General features: G+C 35.9%; 3 protein-coding genes across 3 annotated transcripts; all 3 read right to left on the bottom strand.

The window, feature by feature from the left end:
• Window positions 1-44: 44 nt before the first annotated feature.
• LOC130894506 (jerky protein homolog-like) lies at window positions 45-913 on the bottom strand. Its single transcript, XM_057801388.1, has 2 exons — window positions 557-913; window positions 45-488 (listed from the first exon to the last, which is right to left on the bottom strand). Exons 1-2 carry the CDS (start codon window positions 911-913, stop codon window positions 45-47), a joined length of 801 nt encoding a protein of 266 aa, XP_057657371.1.
• Window positions 672-2,766, bottom strand: LOC130894293 (tigger transposable element-derived protein 4-like). The gene has a single exon (XM_057801014.1). The coding sequence runs from the start codon at window positions 2,679-2,681 to the stop codon at window positions 1,452-1,454; it is 1,230 nt and encodes a 409-aa protein (XP_057656997.1). The 5' UTR covers window positions 2,682-2,766; the 3' UTR covers window positions 672-1,451.
• Window positions 2,767-5,302: 2,536 nt separating this feature from the next.
• Window positions 5,303-5,767, bottom strand: LOC130894505 (uncharacterized). Its single transcript, XM_057801387.1, has one exon. It carries the CDS (start codon window positions 5,765-5,767, stop codon window positions 5,303-5,305), a length of 465 nt encoding a protein of 154 aa, XP_057657370.1.
• Between the last annotated feature and the right edge of the window lie 7,933 nt (window positions 5,768-13,700).

The following is a 13,700-nucleotide window of genomic DNA, read 5'->3' as shown; positions in this document are numbered from 1 at the left end:
AAAATGTACTTATGTACAAGTTTAGAAATAAAAATCATTGTTTTTCAAACATCTCCGTCAATGTAAGCTGTTTTGCGTTCTTCTTTTCTCACCGATTTTTGGTGCTTTTTCACTTCAGGAATAAACACTTCATCATACCATTCGGTAAACAAAGCTGCAGTCATCCAGGCCTTGGGTTGACTTTTGTAGAAGAGTGGAAGTTTTTTTACGTTTTTAAATGCTCTTGGATTTTTTGATTTTCCTATCAAAAGAAGTGGTAGTTTATGATTTCCAGTGGAGTTGGCACAGTTAAGCACTGTAACACGTTCTTTACTGACCTTATGTCCAGGGGCACTAGATTCCCTTTTAGAAGCCAAAGTGGTTTTTGGTAATGCTTTCCAAACAAGGCCAGTTTCATCAGCATTATAAACAAACTCCGGATCATAGGATTCTGCTGCAGTTTTAAATTTTTCAATAAAATTTTCAGCAGCTGCAGAGTCTGCTGAAAGCTTCTCACCAGCCAAATCTCGCGTACACCATAGCTGAATTTAAAGTTCCTTAGCCAGCCGTTACTAGCCTTAAAAGATGAATAACCAAGCTTTTCTGCTAAGATTTTGGCTTTTTCACAAAGGATTGGACCTGAAATCGGATTTCCCATAGAACGTTGCTGCAAAAACCATTTAAACACGGCATCTTCCAAATTTTTGTTGGTTGCTGTCTTCATTGTTTTCCTGGAGGAACTTCCATCTTCATTTTCAAACACCCAAACAAAGTTTAAAAGTGTTGACTTACTGTTTTTAATGTCACATATTGTTGCTTCTCCAACACCATAAATCTCAGACAACTTCTTACCCGTTACACCTTTATCGAGTTGCTCTATAATTTTCAGTTTGTCCGTTAACGATAGCACAACACGTTTTCTTTTCGAAGCCATGGTAAAAAACAATACAGTACTGTAGAAATTGTTTATAACGACCGCCAAGGGGTCAGAGAAACCTGGTCGTTATAACCGGTGGTCGTTATAACCACCCCATTGATAAATTTTAGAAGAGAGAATAAAATAAAAAAAAGGGAATAAAATACAAGTGTAAACTTAGCATTACATGTATTAAAATTAAATATACATACATATATAATATTTAGTGTAATGATATTAAGTAAACAATATACATAGATGAATAAAATAAAGGAAACTATGTATCTAAAAGAAATCTGTGATAAGTTTTTGCTTGACGCTGTGTTTTTCGTAGTAAATTTTTTCGATTTCTCTTTCCACGACCATCAGAGCATCTTTGACGTGTGGCTTTGGCTCTTCCTCAAAATAAAAAAAATTTCTCACCGTTGACATCGCCTTCATTGCAGAGCTGGCCGAAGGAGGAAGAAATTCCGCTGATGACGTTGAATCTTCCGCTTCATCTTCTTCTGAGGAATGATTTTCATTTGAGTGAGAAGCTGATGCTATTATCTCGACGTCAGTTAGCTCTGACGAGGTTTTCATCGACAGCAGCATATTGATTAAAATCGATATTTACCCCCATTTCGGGAGGTAAATTAATATTTTCTGCCCAATCCGCCAGATTTTCGGTATTCGACGTTGAATTGGATTCTGAGTTATCAGAGCTAAGAAATCCTCCATGACGGAAACAATTTCTTATTGTGTCACCGTCCACTCTATCCCAAGCTTTTGAGACCATTATTATTGCTTGTAGCAAATTAACGTTATGTTCAATATTGTCGATCATTTTCAATACCAATAGCTTCCTGAAATTAACTTTTAGTGCCTTTATGACCCCTTGGTCCATTGGTTGAAGCACAGATGTAGTGTTTGCTGGCAGGAAAACTAATTTTATGCATTTTAGAGATGCCACATGAGGATGTGCTGGGCAATTATCAACTAAGAGTAAAATTTTCTTGTTTTCCCTTCTTAGCTCTCCATCCCACTCGCGCAAAAGTTTTTCAAACAACTGGGATGTCATCCATGACCTTGTGTTGTGTTCATATTGCACTGGTAGGTTCTTAACGTTTTTGAAACACCGCGGGTTTTTTGATTTTCCGATGACCACTAACTTTTTTTTAACACTCCCTGTCAAATTAGCCGCAACTAGAACGGTGACACGGTCTTTCGAGTGTTTTCCACCAGAGCATTTTTCGCCCAAAAACTTGAAAGTTTTGTCAGGAGTGAGTTTGTAAAATAGCCCGGTTTCGTCGCAGTTGAAGATTTCTTCATCCACGTAGCCTTCGCGAATTTTCGGCCAAACGTTACCAAGCCAACGATCCTTCACCCCTGCAGGAACAGCTGCCGATTCACCTGACATTTTTGCGAAGACGATATTATGGCGATTACGAAATCTCTGAACCCACGATGGGTCGGGTTGGAAATCTTTGTTCGGCATTACGGAAAATTCTCGTGCTTTTGTAAGTAAAATCGGGCCGTTAATAGGAACGTTTTTCTCCCTATGCTGTTTAAACCATTGAAGTAATGCTTTGTCTAGATCGGTGTGCTGAGTCCTTCTAACTTTCTTAACCAAAAAAGATTTCTCTTCAAAACAACGTCTTATTTTTTCTTTGTTTGCCCACACAGTGGATATCGTTGAGTGGGAAACGCCGAACTCTTTAGATAACATCGTATTAGACTCACCTTCTTGCAGTCTCCAAATAATGTTTGCTTTTTCTTCAATTGTCAACGATTTTCTTTTGGACATCTTGAACACTTGACACTGAGCTCGCCCTTTGAAGCACAAGAACAACTGATGGGAAAAGTAAACAAAATAACAACAGAAAACACCCCACCCGGTCTTCCAAATTTCGTGGAATGAACTGAGTAGTGACTGCGTTCTTCCTTTCAACGAAATGCCTACGTTGTTTACATTCTGTAGGTCACTATAGCCGATTTAACTTCGGGAAATTTCCCAAAATTACGTTATTATAACCGATGTCGTCGTTATATCCACTGTCGCTATAAGCGATATATTTCCTTTAAGAAAGCATACTGAACCAAACTTTTTCCAAGAATCACGTCATTATAGCCGGTACGTCGCTATAACCGACGTCGTTATATAAAGTTTATACTGTACATACATATTGTAGTAGAAAGAGTAGCGTCCTCGAGCAAGGTCAATAGCACACTGACTATGTACAATCAAAACAAACAATGACAGGTGCGCCGGAACTGGAGTGGGGACTCATACCACGTGTTGTGCCTTCACTGACTTCGCGGAGGGAAGAATAATAGCGCACTTAGACTTTTTTTGGACAAATTTTTTTCTGAAAGTGATTCGGATAGTCGGAGTTCGGATAATTGGAGTTCTACTGTAACTAGACTGGTTCTGGTGTTGAAAAAAATCAAGACCAAGGCTAGTTTTATTTTTCACTTAAGAAAACGATCTTCTGGTACTAATACCTTGCTATTTATTTTTCTCTCCTACTTCCTATTCTTCGTTCATATCTCTTTTGTTTATACTTTCTGTTTCGATCATTTCAAATCTAAACAAGACCAAAACTGGGATGGTTTTGGTTTTGCACAACTAGATCTAGAAGATATGGGTACCATAAGCTTGTTCTGTAGTAAAGAGACTGGTCTTGGTGTTGAAAAAATTAAGACCAAGAGCAGTTTTGCTTATTACTACAGAAGACGATCTTCTGGTACTGTAATGGATGGGTTTCGAACTCGATGAAACAAATTTTGTCATCATTGTGTAACAGTATAACAATTGGTCATAATTGTAATAATTTTTGATTTGATTTTGATAGGAATCAAATCAATTCCTTCCTGTCTTAAAGGTTGAACCTGGCAAATGACGAGAACAGTCCTTAAAGAATTAGCAAAAAAAGATTAAATTTCCTCCTGTATGCAAACAGTATTTTCAAGGTTTTCGTTTACCTCGCCGCGAAATTCATTCAAACGGTATGGAACGCATCTCAATTTAATTTTTTTTCTTTTAATTAAAATGTATTTTCATTTGTGGCTTGTCCGTTTTATAAAATAATAAAAATTGAATTGTTGAAAGTTTTTTATATTATATAAAGATATATATATATATATATTTTTGTACATAATTTATATTTAAAAGTGGTTTTTTGTACTTTTTGTTTATTTTTTGATTTTTTAAATTCAAACTCTTACTCAAAATTACTATTTTAATGTCCTTTTTAATATATGAAAAATATAGTAAATATTTTATCGCAATATTACAATAACCAATTGGCAAAATTCATGTTAGAATTTTTCAAAATATCTTACTAAATCCAAAAAAACTGATAAATTAACATTTAAAATAAGCAATCTGCTTTATAGTACATATTCTGGTGGTTCCTATTTCCTGTAACATCAATTATAATTCGGTATAAGAGGATATATAACTAGAGGTTACATTGTACCACAACCTTAAGGTCTATTTTGTATTATCAGCATTCTGATTAATTCCAGTATCTTTATCGGCTTCAAGGAGGATAGATCTTTAATCCTATCAGTGCTGTTATCAATATCTACAACTCACTTTCCAATGCCAAAGTTCTGATGGACTCGATTACCTATATTGGCTTCATTGAGGTTGAATCTTGACTTATAGAAGACTAGGTGAATTATTGTTTCGTTAAGGTGCACTATATCCCCTATCAAAGATGTTTTGGAGTTTCAAATTACACTTTGTATTCCAATACCACAATTGTAACGGTTAGATCTTCACTCGTATGAGACCTTGTAAACTAGAGTATTATTTAGTTCCACTGTACCCTATCAGAGAGGTTCTGGACATTTATTTTACATTTCGCCTTCCAATACGACAGTTGTAATGAACCCCAATACCTCTACCACTTTCAGTGAGGTTCAATTGCCGCTCCTACAAGACTAGGAGGACTGGTGCTTCATTGAGGTCTACTGTGCCCCTATCATGGAGGTTTTGGACCATCTAAAGTACTTTTTTCCTTCCAATACCACATTTTTGTTGGACTCCAGTCTGAATACTTCTTGAAAAAACTTAGATTTTCAATCCTAGAAGACTAGATGAACTGGTGTCACATTAAAGTCTACTGTGCCCCCTATCAGACGTCCTAGTTGTTCCTTTAGTCTGGTTCTCTCCTCACTCCATCTCACACATTCGTAGAGGACATGGGCCGGGTCGTCCTTTTGTCTACATGTTTTACATGTGTCATCCTCGGTCTTACGGATTCTTTTCGTAAATGTGCCGAACGAACCATATCCCGTTAGAACCTGTGTGATGTAATAAGAAGTGGTACTATGTTTGCACATGACCCAGCTTCTTATATCTCTTATCAAGGTTTTTGTCCACTGGGCCTTTGTCTCCAGACTATCCTACCTCTCCTGTCACTTTTTGTATGTTCTTTCTCTTGCCATTCGTCTATTACCGGCTAACCTGCCTCCTATTTTATATAGAAAGCATCTCTCAGCTATCATGAGATCAATTGGTGGGAATCCTGCTATAACCTGGACTGCCTCGGCCGATACGGTCCTATAGGCAGCGGCGACCATCAATAAGCCTTTTCTTTGCGCAGCCATTAATCTCTCCTTGTACGATTGTATCTTCATGGCTTCGCGCCAGGCTGGCGCCGCATACAGGAGGACACTGTGTATTACTAGGCACAAAACCCTGCGCTTGCAATAGCCAGGCCCTCCTACATTCGGCATCAGCCTCCGTAATTGCGTTGCCTTTTTGTTGGCTTTTTCGACCGTATATTTAATGTGTTCCAAAAGGTTGAGGTTTTTAGTTATGATAACTCCCAAATATTTTATTTTCTTCTTGGCCTCGACTCTTTGTCTTTCGACTACCATTTTGAAGGGGCCATTTGTTTTCCGGGGTCCCTTCACCACCAGTATCTCTGTTTTTTGCTGTTATCCAACGGACCGCTAGAGCTACAGTATTCTCTGCTCTGTTCCTGACCTCATTTTCTTTGTTGCCTTCGAAGTATGCGATAGTGGAAACCTTTGAGCCGTAGTCCAAATCTAGGATACCGTTATACATAATATTCCACAGAACTGGTCCAAGGACCGAGCCCTACGGAACACCCATCGTACACTTGTGTGAAATGATGCCGGAAGTCACTCTCCTGCTGCTCAGATTGTTCTTTATGTATCTTGTTAAGTATGGGCTGATTCCATTATCCTTGAATGCCATGACTATTCTATGCCATTTAGCGATATTGAAAGCATTCTTTATGTCTACCGCCACAAATACACCCTAATTTGTGGCTAGTTTTGTATACAACTTCCTTTATTGCCGACACCGTTGATCTTTTGGGTCGGAAGCCATGCTGATGTGGAGATAGGAGGTTTTTATTCTCGATCTTCTCAGCCAATCTATTTGTAATCATGCGTTCTAGTAATTTTCCGAAAGAGTTGATCAGGCATATGTGGCGGTAGCTGCCTGCCTCGTTTGGGTCTTTACCCTCTTTCGGAAGTAGAATAACTTTAGCTGTTTTCCAGCAGTCGGGAAACCGTTGTTGTTCCAGTAATTCGTTTAGGTAGTTCAGCATTTGCAACGGTTTAGTTTTCACCGCGATTTTTAGAGCTTCGTTTGGCAGGCCGTCTGGTCCTGGTGCCTTACCGTTTGTTTATGTCCTTAATGGCTATTTCGAGCTCATCGCTGGTGAAACTCTTAGGTTTCTCCTTCTAATGCGAGTTCGTCGTCATCATTGTTTATCGTTTTGGGTCAACCACTCCTCTACCATTTGTCCTTTTGTATCAGATATAGGAGATCCTCATATTACGGATTTCGCGTTTATATCTCCGGCCATTATGGATGGTCGTCTTCCGTTGTTTCTGGTAGCCGTTTCGAATGTTTTATCTATGACCTTTTGGTATTCTCTAACACCTATATTCGGTGAGATATACGAGGCCGTCATAATGGTGCACTTGGTGATCGTGTTGAATGTATAGGGATTAACCAACGAAAACTTCCTAAAATAGGCCTCCAGTGTATATTGCCAGAACCTAGAAACAACAACAATTACAGACACATTAAAAACTAGCAATTTCCTTCTTATAAGGACTAGGTCCTGGACAAAGAGGTTGTAGAGAGACCTATTGTCCATTTTAATTGATTTAGACTTTATTTATTTAGTCCTTTTTCTCGAGGACTAGTTTTCTGTATTCTGGACACCTCTTGGTGTCCATCCTATGTCCTTCTACTTTACAGGCCATGCACTTCGACACGGCATTACATTCATGGGCTCTATGGTTGAGCCCACCACAATTAAGACATTGTTTACTTCTGTCCTCCCCCTTACAGGAGCCCAGACTATGTCCGTATTCCAGACATCTGTAACATCTTAGAGGGACTATTCGCTCCCTCACCCTACACGCCGACCATCCTATTTTAATTGTTACAAGCTCTCTGAGCCCTCTCTGCCCTCCGAATTTCGTCTTTCTTAACAGTTTAATCTCTACGAGGTCTGCTGGGCCGGTCTGTTTTTCGACCGCAGCTTTGACCTCCTCTGAGGTGACCGCCGGGTCGAGGTCAGTGACTTCCTCCATTTTATCATTTATGGCATTTTTTAGGGTCTGTGCCTGACCCTTGCCTTTGAGGCGGATGACAATGTCTCCGCCGTTTGTTTTTTTTTAACTTTATTGATGTTGACGTTGAGGCTCTCAACGTCAACTTTCTGCTTTATTATTTTGAGTACTTCGGCGAAGGGGCTGTCTCCTGCCCTGACCAGGTCAGATTCGCCCTCCTCTTACCTCCTGTCTCTGGCGGTCTTGGGTGTACCACCATGTTGTAATTACCACCGCTTTTGGTGGTAAACTCTAGTATTTTTCTCGTGGGAGCTACCTCCCCACAGAGAATGAGGACATTTGTGTCCTCGCCCGGGTTCTCACCGACCATGGCGCTGATCGTATTGGTTCCCCTTTAAGTCTGGCGACATAATGCCTCCAGGCTTTTTTTGTTCTTAGAGAGGTTACTGAATTCTCGATAACCTCGAAGTCCCCGTGTTTCACGGATTCCGCCTCCTGTTGCTTCATAGGGAGTATCTTAGTTTTGGAGAACACTTGGTCCTCCCAAAATTTATCTTGAATTCCTTGAAGGAACCTCCATTTTCCAGCACTGCCTTAATTGCTTTGGTAATCTCCGCTTTTTTAAGCTTTTCAGCTTCTTTACGGTACTCTTGGCATTTTATGCCGCTTAAATTAGTCTCGGATGTGTTTTTTTTTATCCGTAGTCTTAATTTTTTTTGTTAGGGTTCTCATTTCCCCCATCCTCCTTTTGATTTCTACATTATTTATGTTTAAGCTCGCGTTGATCTCTTCGACCTCGTTGAGCATTCGTATTATGGCCTATGAGGCCGTCTCATCATTTCTAGAGTTTTCTTCCCTCCAGGATTTTTTTTTTATTTTTTTTCCCTGGTCCTGGTGCTTTGGCACCAGTAAAGGTTGGTGACCTTTTTCTCGATCCCGAGTAGGATCGAGAATAGGTCGGACTTTCTGAAGTCAAACTCTTCGCTTGACTCCTACTCCTCTTCAACTATGTCTTCCTCCACCATGGTCGACTGTTTGACCGTTGAGAAAGATTTGTTAACCATTTGTTTATGCTTAAGTATCAGCTCCTGTTCGAAGAGCTTCCGGGCGAGGTCATCTTCGACGGTTTTCCCATCCTCATCAATTATTTTTTTGTCGTCTTCACCAGAAGACGACGTGCATTTCTCATCATCAATAACTTTCCTCTTTCTGTCATGAGACAGAGATGACTCCGTCTCCGACGAAAGATTTCTCCTTCTTCGATGTTTTTTTGTAAGTAAGGTATCCATAAGAATCCCACGAGTGGGGCCGAAATAACTGCCCGGCGAGGCAGTGCGCCATTACCTCGCTAAGGCTAGGTACTCTGGGAGGTCGCCTGGTATCTCAGAGGCACCGTTCAAGACTGGCTTCGCGTAGCCATTCAGCCACGGTGGCTAACAACGTAGGATTACGGATTTTTTGAGCCGTCCGTCGAAACGACCCGAGAAGAGAGTAAGTTACTTGGCCACTCCACCAACGTCAAGGTCTTATAGCTCTCAGGAGTGGTGTTTACGGAGCTTAGATCTTCGTTTCTACAAGACTAGGTGACCTGAGGTCTCATTAAGGTCTACTGTGCCCCCTATCAGAGATGTATTGGACATCTAAAGTACTTTTTACACTTTGGGGAGCTCAGATCTTCGTTTCTACGAGAATAGACGACATGGGGTATCTTCAAGGTTTACAGTGCCTCCTCGTCACATCTGATTCGACATCTACAGCTTTCTATTTGATACTACAGTTGCATTGAACTTCAGGCTGACACATTTTGCTTTCGTGCTTCACCAAAGTCTATTTTAGAACAGTAATATACTTTGGTACAGTGGTTTCCAGAAAATAACTTCTCCCATATTCCCAAAACAAGTCAATAAATGAGAAAAAATCAGAGATCTTAGGGTGGAAATTTGTATCATGTCTTCTGAGGTTTCACCTGGACCATTTTGGGACTCATTGGTTGTAAATTCTGGTCTGTATGGATCAATTTAAGTAAACATGAGAAATATTTACTACTTTTGATTGGTTTGTTGTGAATTTTGCTGATTGGTTATGAAAATTATGAATCTCCAGAGTCTAGGAATAACAATCTCGAGACACCAAAAGATTTATGTTGTTAAGCACCAAAATAAAGAATTTTCTAGATTGCTAAATGGTTTTTTAGGTAAAAATGTGTAGTTTCCGAAAAGAAAATCAAAATTCTGTTTATACAAGAAAATTTCACCTTGTTTGAACCTTTATATCCATAAACGTGTATTTTAGTTAAGAATTATTGTTTTAAAATTATATTAAACATTTATTCATAATATTTTATATTTTTCATATTTTTATTATTTTATTTCTTTATCACTAGTTGAAATTTCTTGTGTAAATTTTACATTACCATACCGGATTAAAAATTATAAGCAAGACTGATTCTTAACTCACCAATCTAGTAAATTTTTTCATTTTTTTATATCGATATATTCGAAATTTGGACTGCATCAATTATTTTATATCATTACATTTTTTGGTAATATATTTTAAAAAATTTTTTAATCGGTAAAAAAATGTAGGTTATGACTTGAACTTTGTTTTGGTGTTAATTCGTTTATTTTGAATAGATATTATTCAAAAAAACTTGTTTATTATTGTTCTTATATCAAAATCAATATAGTTGAGATTTAAAAACAAAAAAATTGTACTTATGACATCATATCTCAAATTTCTCTTTTTTTTTTTTAGAAAAAATTTCAATACCTTTTTTGTGCTCTATATACTATATATAATAAAAGTTATAAATAATCATAAATGGTACAGTTCAGATCTAAATCTTCAGTAAAAGTAAATTTGTTCTAGCTATGAATTATTCTGTGTTCCCACTATTTCTTTCCAATCCAGTTTCATCTTATTGATATTGTGGTCCAAATTTTTTGAAAATTCGGGAATCAATTTGTAGTTAATAATAATAATAAAAAATTGTAAATATACATTTATTAAGTACGAGCAATGTTGAAATGGGTTCAATAGGTACACCATGTGCATATTCTAATATATGGATATAACTTAGGGAATATTATAGAAACAAATTTTTGATGAAGTTGTAGATTTTAGAAAATTTAAAACTTTTCAATATATATATATCACAATTATGTAAAGTAGATCGTTATATATCTATTAGAATTTTAATTTCACTTACAAATATCACTTTTTGGATGATTAAAATTAATTATAGGGCTTTAAAACAATAACGTAACATGTATTTAATTTTTTTACTCATTTCGATCATTTTTCTAATAGTTATCATGATTTTTTAAAAGTTTCTTATCTTTTTACATTGCCTATTCATTTTTTTAATTTATCTGATTTTCACAGGGTTATTCGCAGTCATTTAAATTTTTTTCAAACTAAAAGTGATATTTTTAATTAGTAAAAAAAATTGTATCGATTTGAGGGCAAAATTGTTTCTACTCAAATTTATATAAAATTTTAAATGAGAAAAATTCATTAAATTAAAAAAAATCATCGTAAAGTCATTGTATTTTTTTATATTAATATAATTTACTGGAACAAACAGACATAACATTCACGAAATAAATGAAAATTTGTTTTATTTTTAAAAGATGTGTAAAAAATTATGAATTTTATTTCTGAAGATGGTAACTTGGATATCGAAACGTTTCATTACCAGGAGTCTCTATGACTCAATTTTACAATTCTTTATTAACCTGTTCTATATTTTTTTATTTACAAATTATTTTTTACTCAATTTGACAATTCTATGGGTTATTATATCTATGGACTTGGATGCTATAATGAACAAACAAAACCTATAAAATGTCCTGAGAAAACTTCTCCAGTGAAAAAATTTCCTCCATACTTCATTTTAGGTCTGTTGGTCAGTTTCTCTTTAATCTTTAATAGTTGGAGTATGGAATTAATATGTTATTCTAGCTTTTGGTAACAAGTTTAGCTTCTCTGGTGTATTTTTGCTTATACTGTGGCAATTAGAAGGTCTTCGTGTATCATCTGGTTTGAAACATCGACTTTTGCTCGTAGAAACTATTTTAGTAAAAACTAAATTTCGTTTATCATAACAAATAATAGATTATGACAATAAAAATTACCCTGTAGAATCAAACAGGCATGCTTTTCATGATTTCGTTAATGTTATGTATAACATTCAAAAATTCGCCTATTTTATTCCAAAATTAATAAAAACACTGCCATTAAAGTAACAGCTGAATTTTTGGATGATTATTTCAAAACATGTCTAATACTCGTGCCCCTAAGTGGTTAGTACAATAAGACATTCTATCTCTCCCTTCCGCAACTTAAAATTTAAATTATTTACTACCATCAGTAATATTTTGGGTACATATATCTTTTGATCAATATTTTTCAAATTAATACTCTACTAATTTAATAAAAAATCTCTTCTCACTGTTTCGAAGGACCAAATTTATTTATATTTTGTTTTCGATATATGGGATTGTGTGCAGTATAAATTCTGTACGTTAATTCTTGTAGACTAGCACTAATTTATTTAAATACACCGTTTGGTTCATTATCCCGGTGTACTCACTATGACATCAAATTATTTACTGATCACCCTGCTGCTAGAGACTTTCTATATACTCATTACTTTCTGGAATCTTCGGTTTCCTGGAACTCTCTATTTTGTCGTAATCGAAACAGAAAGACCTTCTTAAAAACTGTTTCTATAAAAACCAATAGGAAACAAAATATTTTAAACTAGTACGGACAGTTAAAGAGAGGAACGCCACAAAACATAATAAGGGAAGTAACAGAAACAAAAAGATATAAGAAAAGAAGAAAAGGAAGACTCATGCTTACAACAAGTAGCATAGAAAGTGGGAAGATAAGGAAAAACAATGTAGCAGATTATTGAAGTATCAGAGGATCGGAAAGAGAGGAAAAAGTAGACGAAAGAAGAATGAAAACTAAAATCCTTATACTCTGACGATCGAAAGGGTATAAAGAGTTCTAGAGAAGAGGAGGAAAAAATGAATATGTTACAAAAAATATTTATTCGCCAAACTTTAGCTTCGATTAACATATTCGAATATGGCCAGCTTCCTCGTGGATTTACTGCACTTTCATGTCTTATTAAAATAACAGGGCACCGTCCTCATTGGTTACTGATAATAAGAGGATAGCTCCATTTACAATGTGGACACCGGTATCTTGGAAATTACCTCTACCATGTTCTTAGCCAGTTCCTTTATGTTGGGTTCCAACTCATAGTCTTTGAAGCGATTCCAATACTTTGAAACTCGTTTTTGGTTACCACTTCGCATCATTATACTGTAACCAATCCTGCAAAATGTCCAAATTTCCATATCACAGATTCACAATCTTCATTTGTGTGTAAAGGGGTATGTTACTAACATAATTCTTATCAATTTTAATTTTGTATATCACTAATTTGGTATTATTTCATATATAAAGTGTCAAAATCCTTTTCGAAGCCAGTTCGTTTTGTCACAACTCAACAGTTTTCACATATCGAGCTGTTTATAAAAGACAAAAATTGTTGTGAGATTGAGAAATTAATTCTTCTCTACATGATGGATCATATGTAAATCATATTAGACAAGCAGATGTTACATCAACCGACATAACCTCTAAATCTTTACAAATTGATCAAAATTATCGACAACCACTGTATAACTGGCTCCAGTATTCAAATATTAAACGAGTATATGTTGTTTCTTCCATCTATATTATATTCTATTTTATTTCAAGTAATATTTATTTTTTTTGTTTTTTGTGTACTTAGAAGATAAAAATTGTTAAACTCCAATTTTTACAGACATACAAAGTTTATAATAAAAAATATATTCCACGTTTTGTAGATTTATCATAAGATACAAGTGATTATATATAATAAATGTATAAAAAAATCAATTGAATTATTTAACCCGAATTGTTGCAATGACAAACTGTTTTGTCTTTAGAGACTATCTTTTACAGAAAAGAACCTGTCATTCGTCATTAGAGACTGTCTTTAATAGAAAATCACCTGTCATGTGTCATTAGAGACTGTCTTTTACAGAAAATAACCTGTCATTTCTCATTATAGACTGTCTTACAGAAGCCAAGGTCTTAATTTACTTATTTTTAAGAAAATGCATGAAAATACCGATAGATGTCGCTAGAAACGCCGTTTACATAAATACTTGAGTTCTTAATACTTAACGGAGTCTCTTTAATAGATATG

This window comes from Diorhabda carinulata, chromosome 5 (assembly GCF_026250575.1).
Source record: "Diorhabda carinulata isolate Delta chromosome 5, icDioCari1.1, whole genome shotgun sequence".
NCBI lineage: Eukaryota > Metazoa > Arthropoda > Insecta > Coleoptera > Chrysomelidae > Diorhabda > Diorhabda carinulata.
The sequence above is the reverse complement of the archived record's forward strand: the minus strand, read 5'-3'. Positions and strand labels throughout refer to the sequence as shown.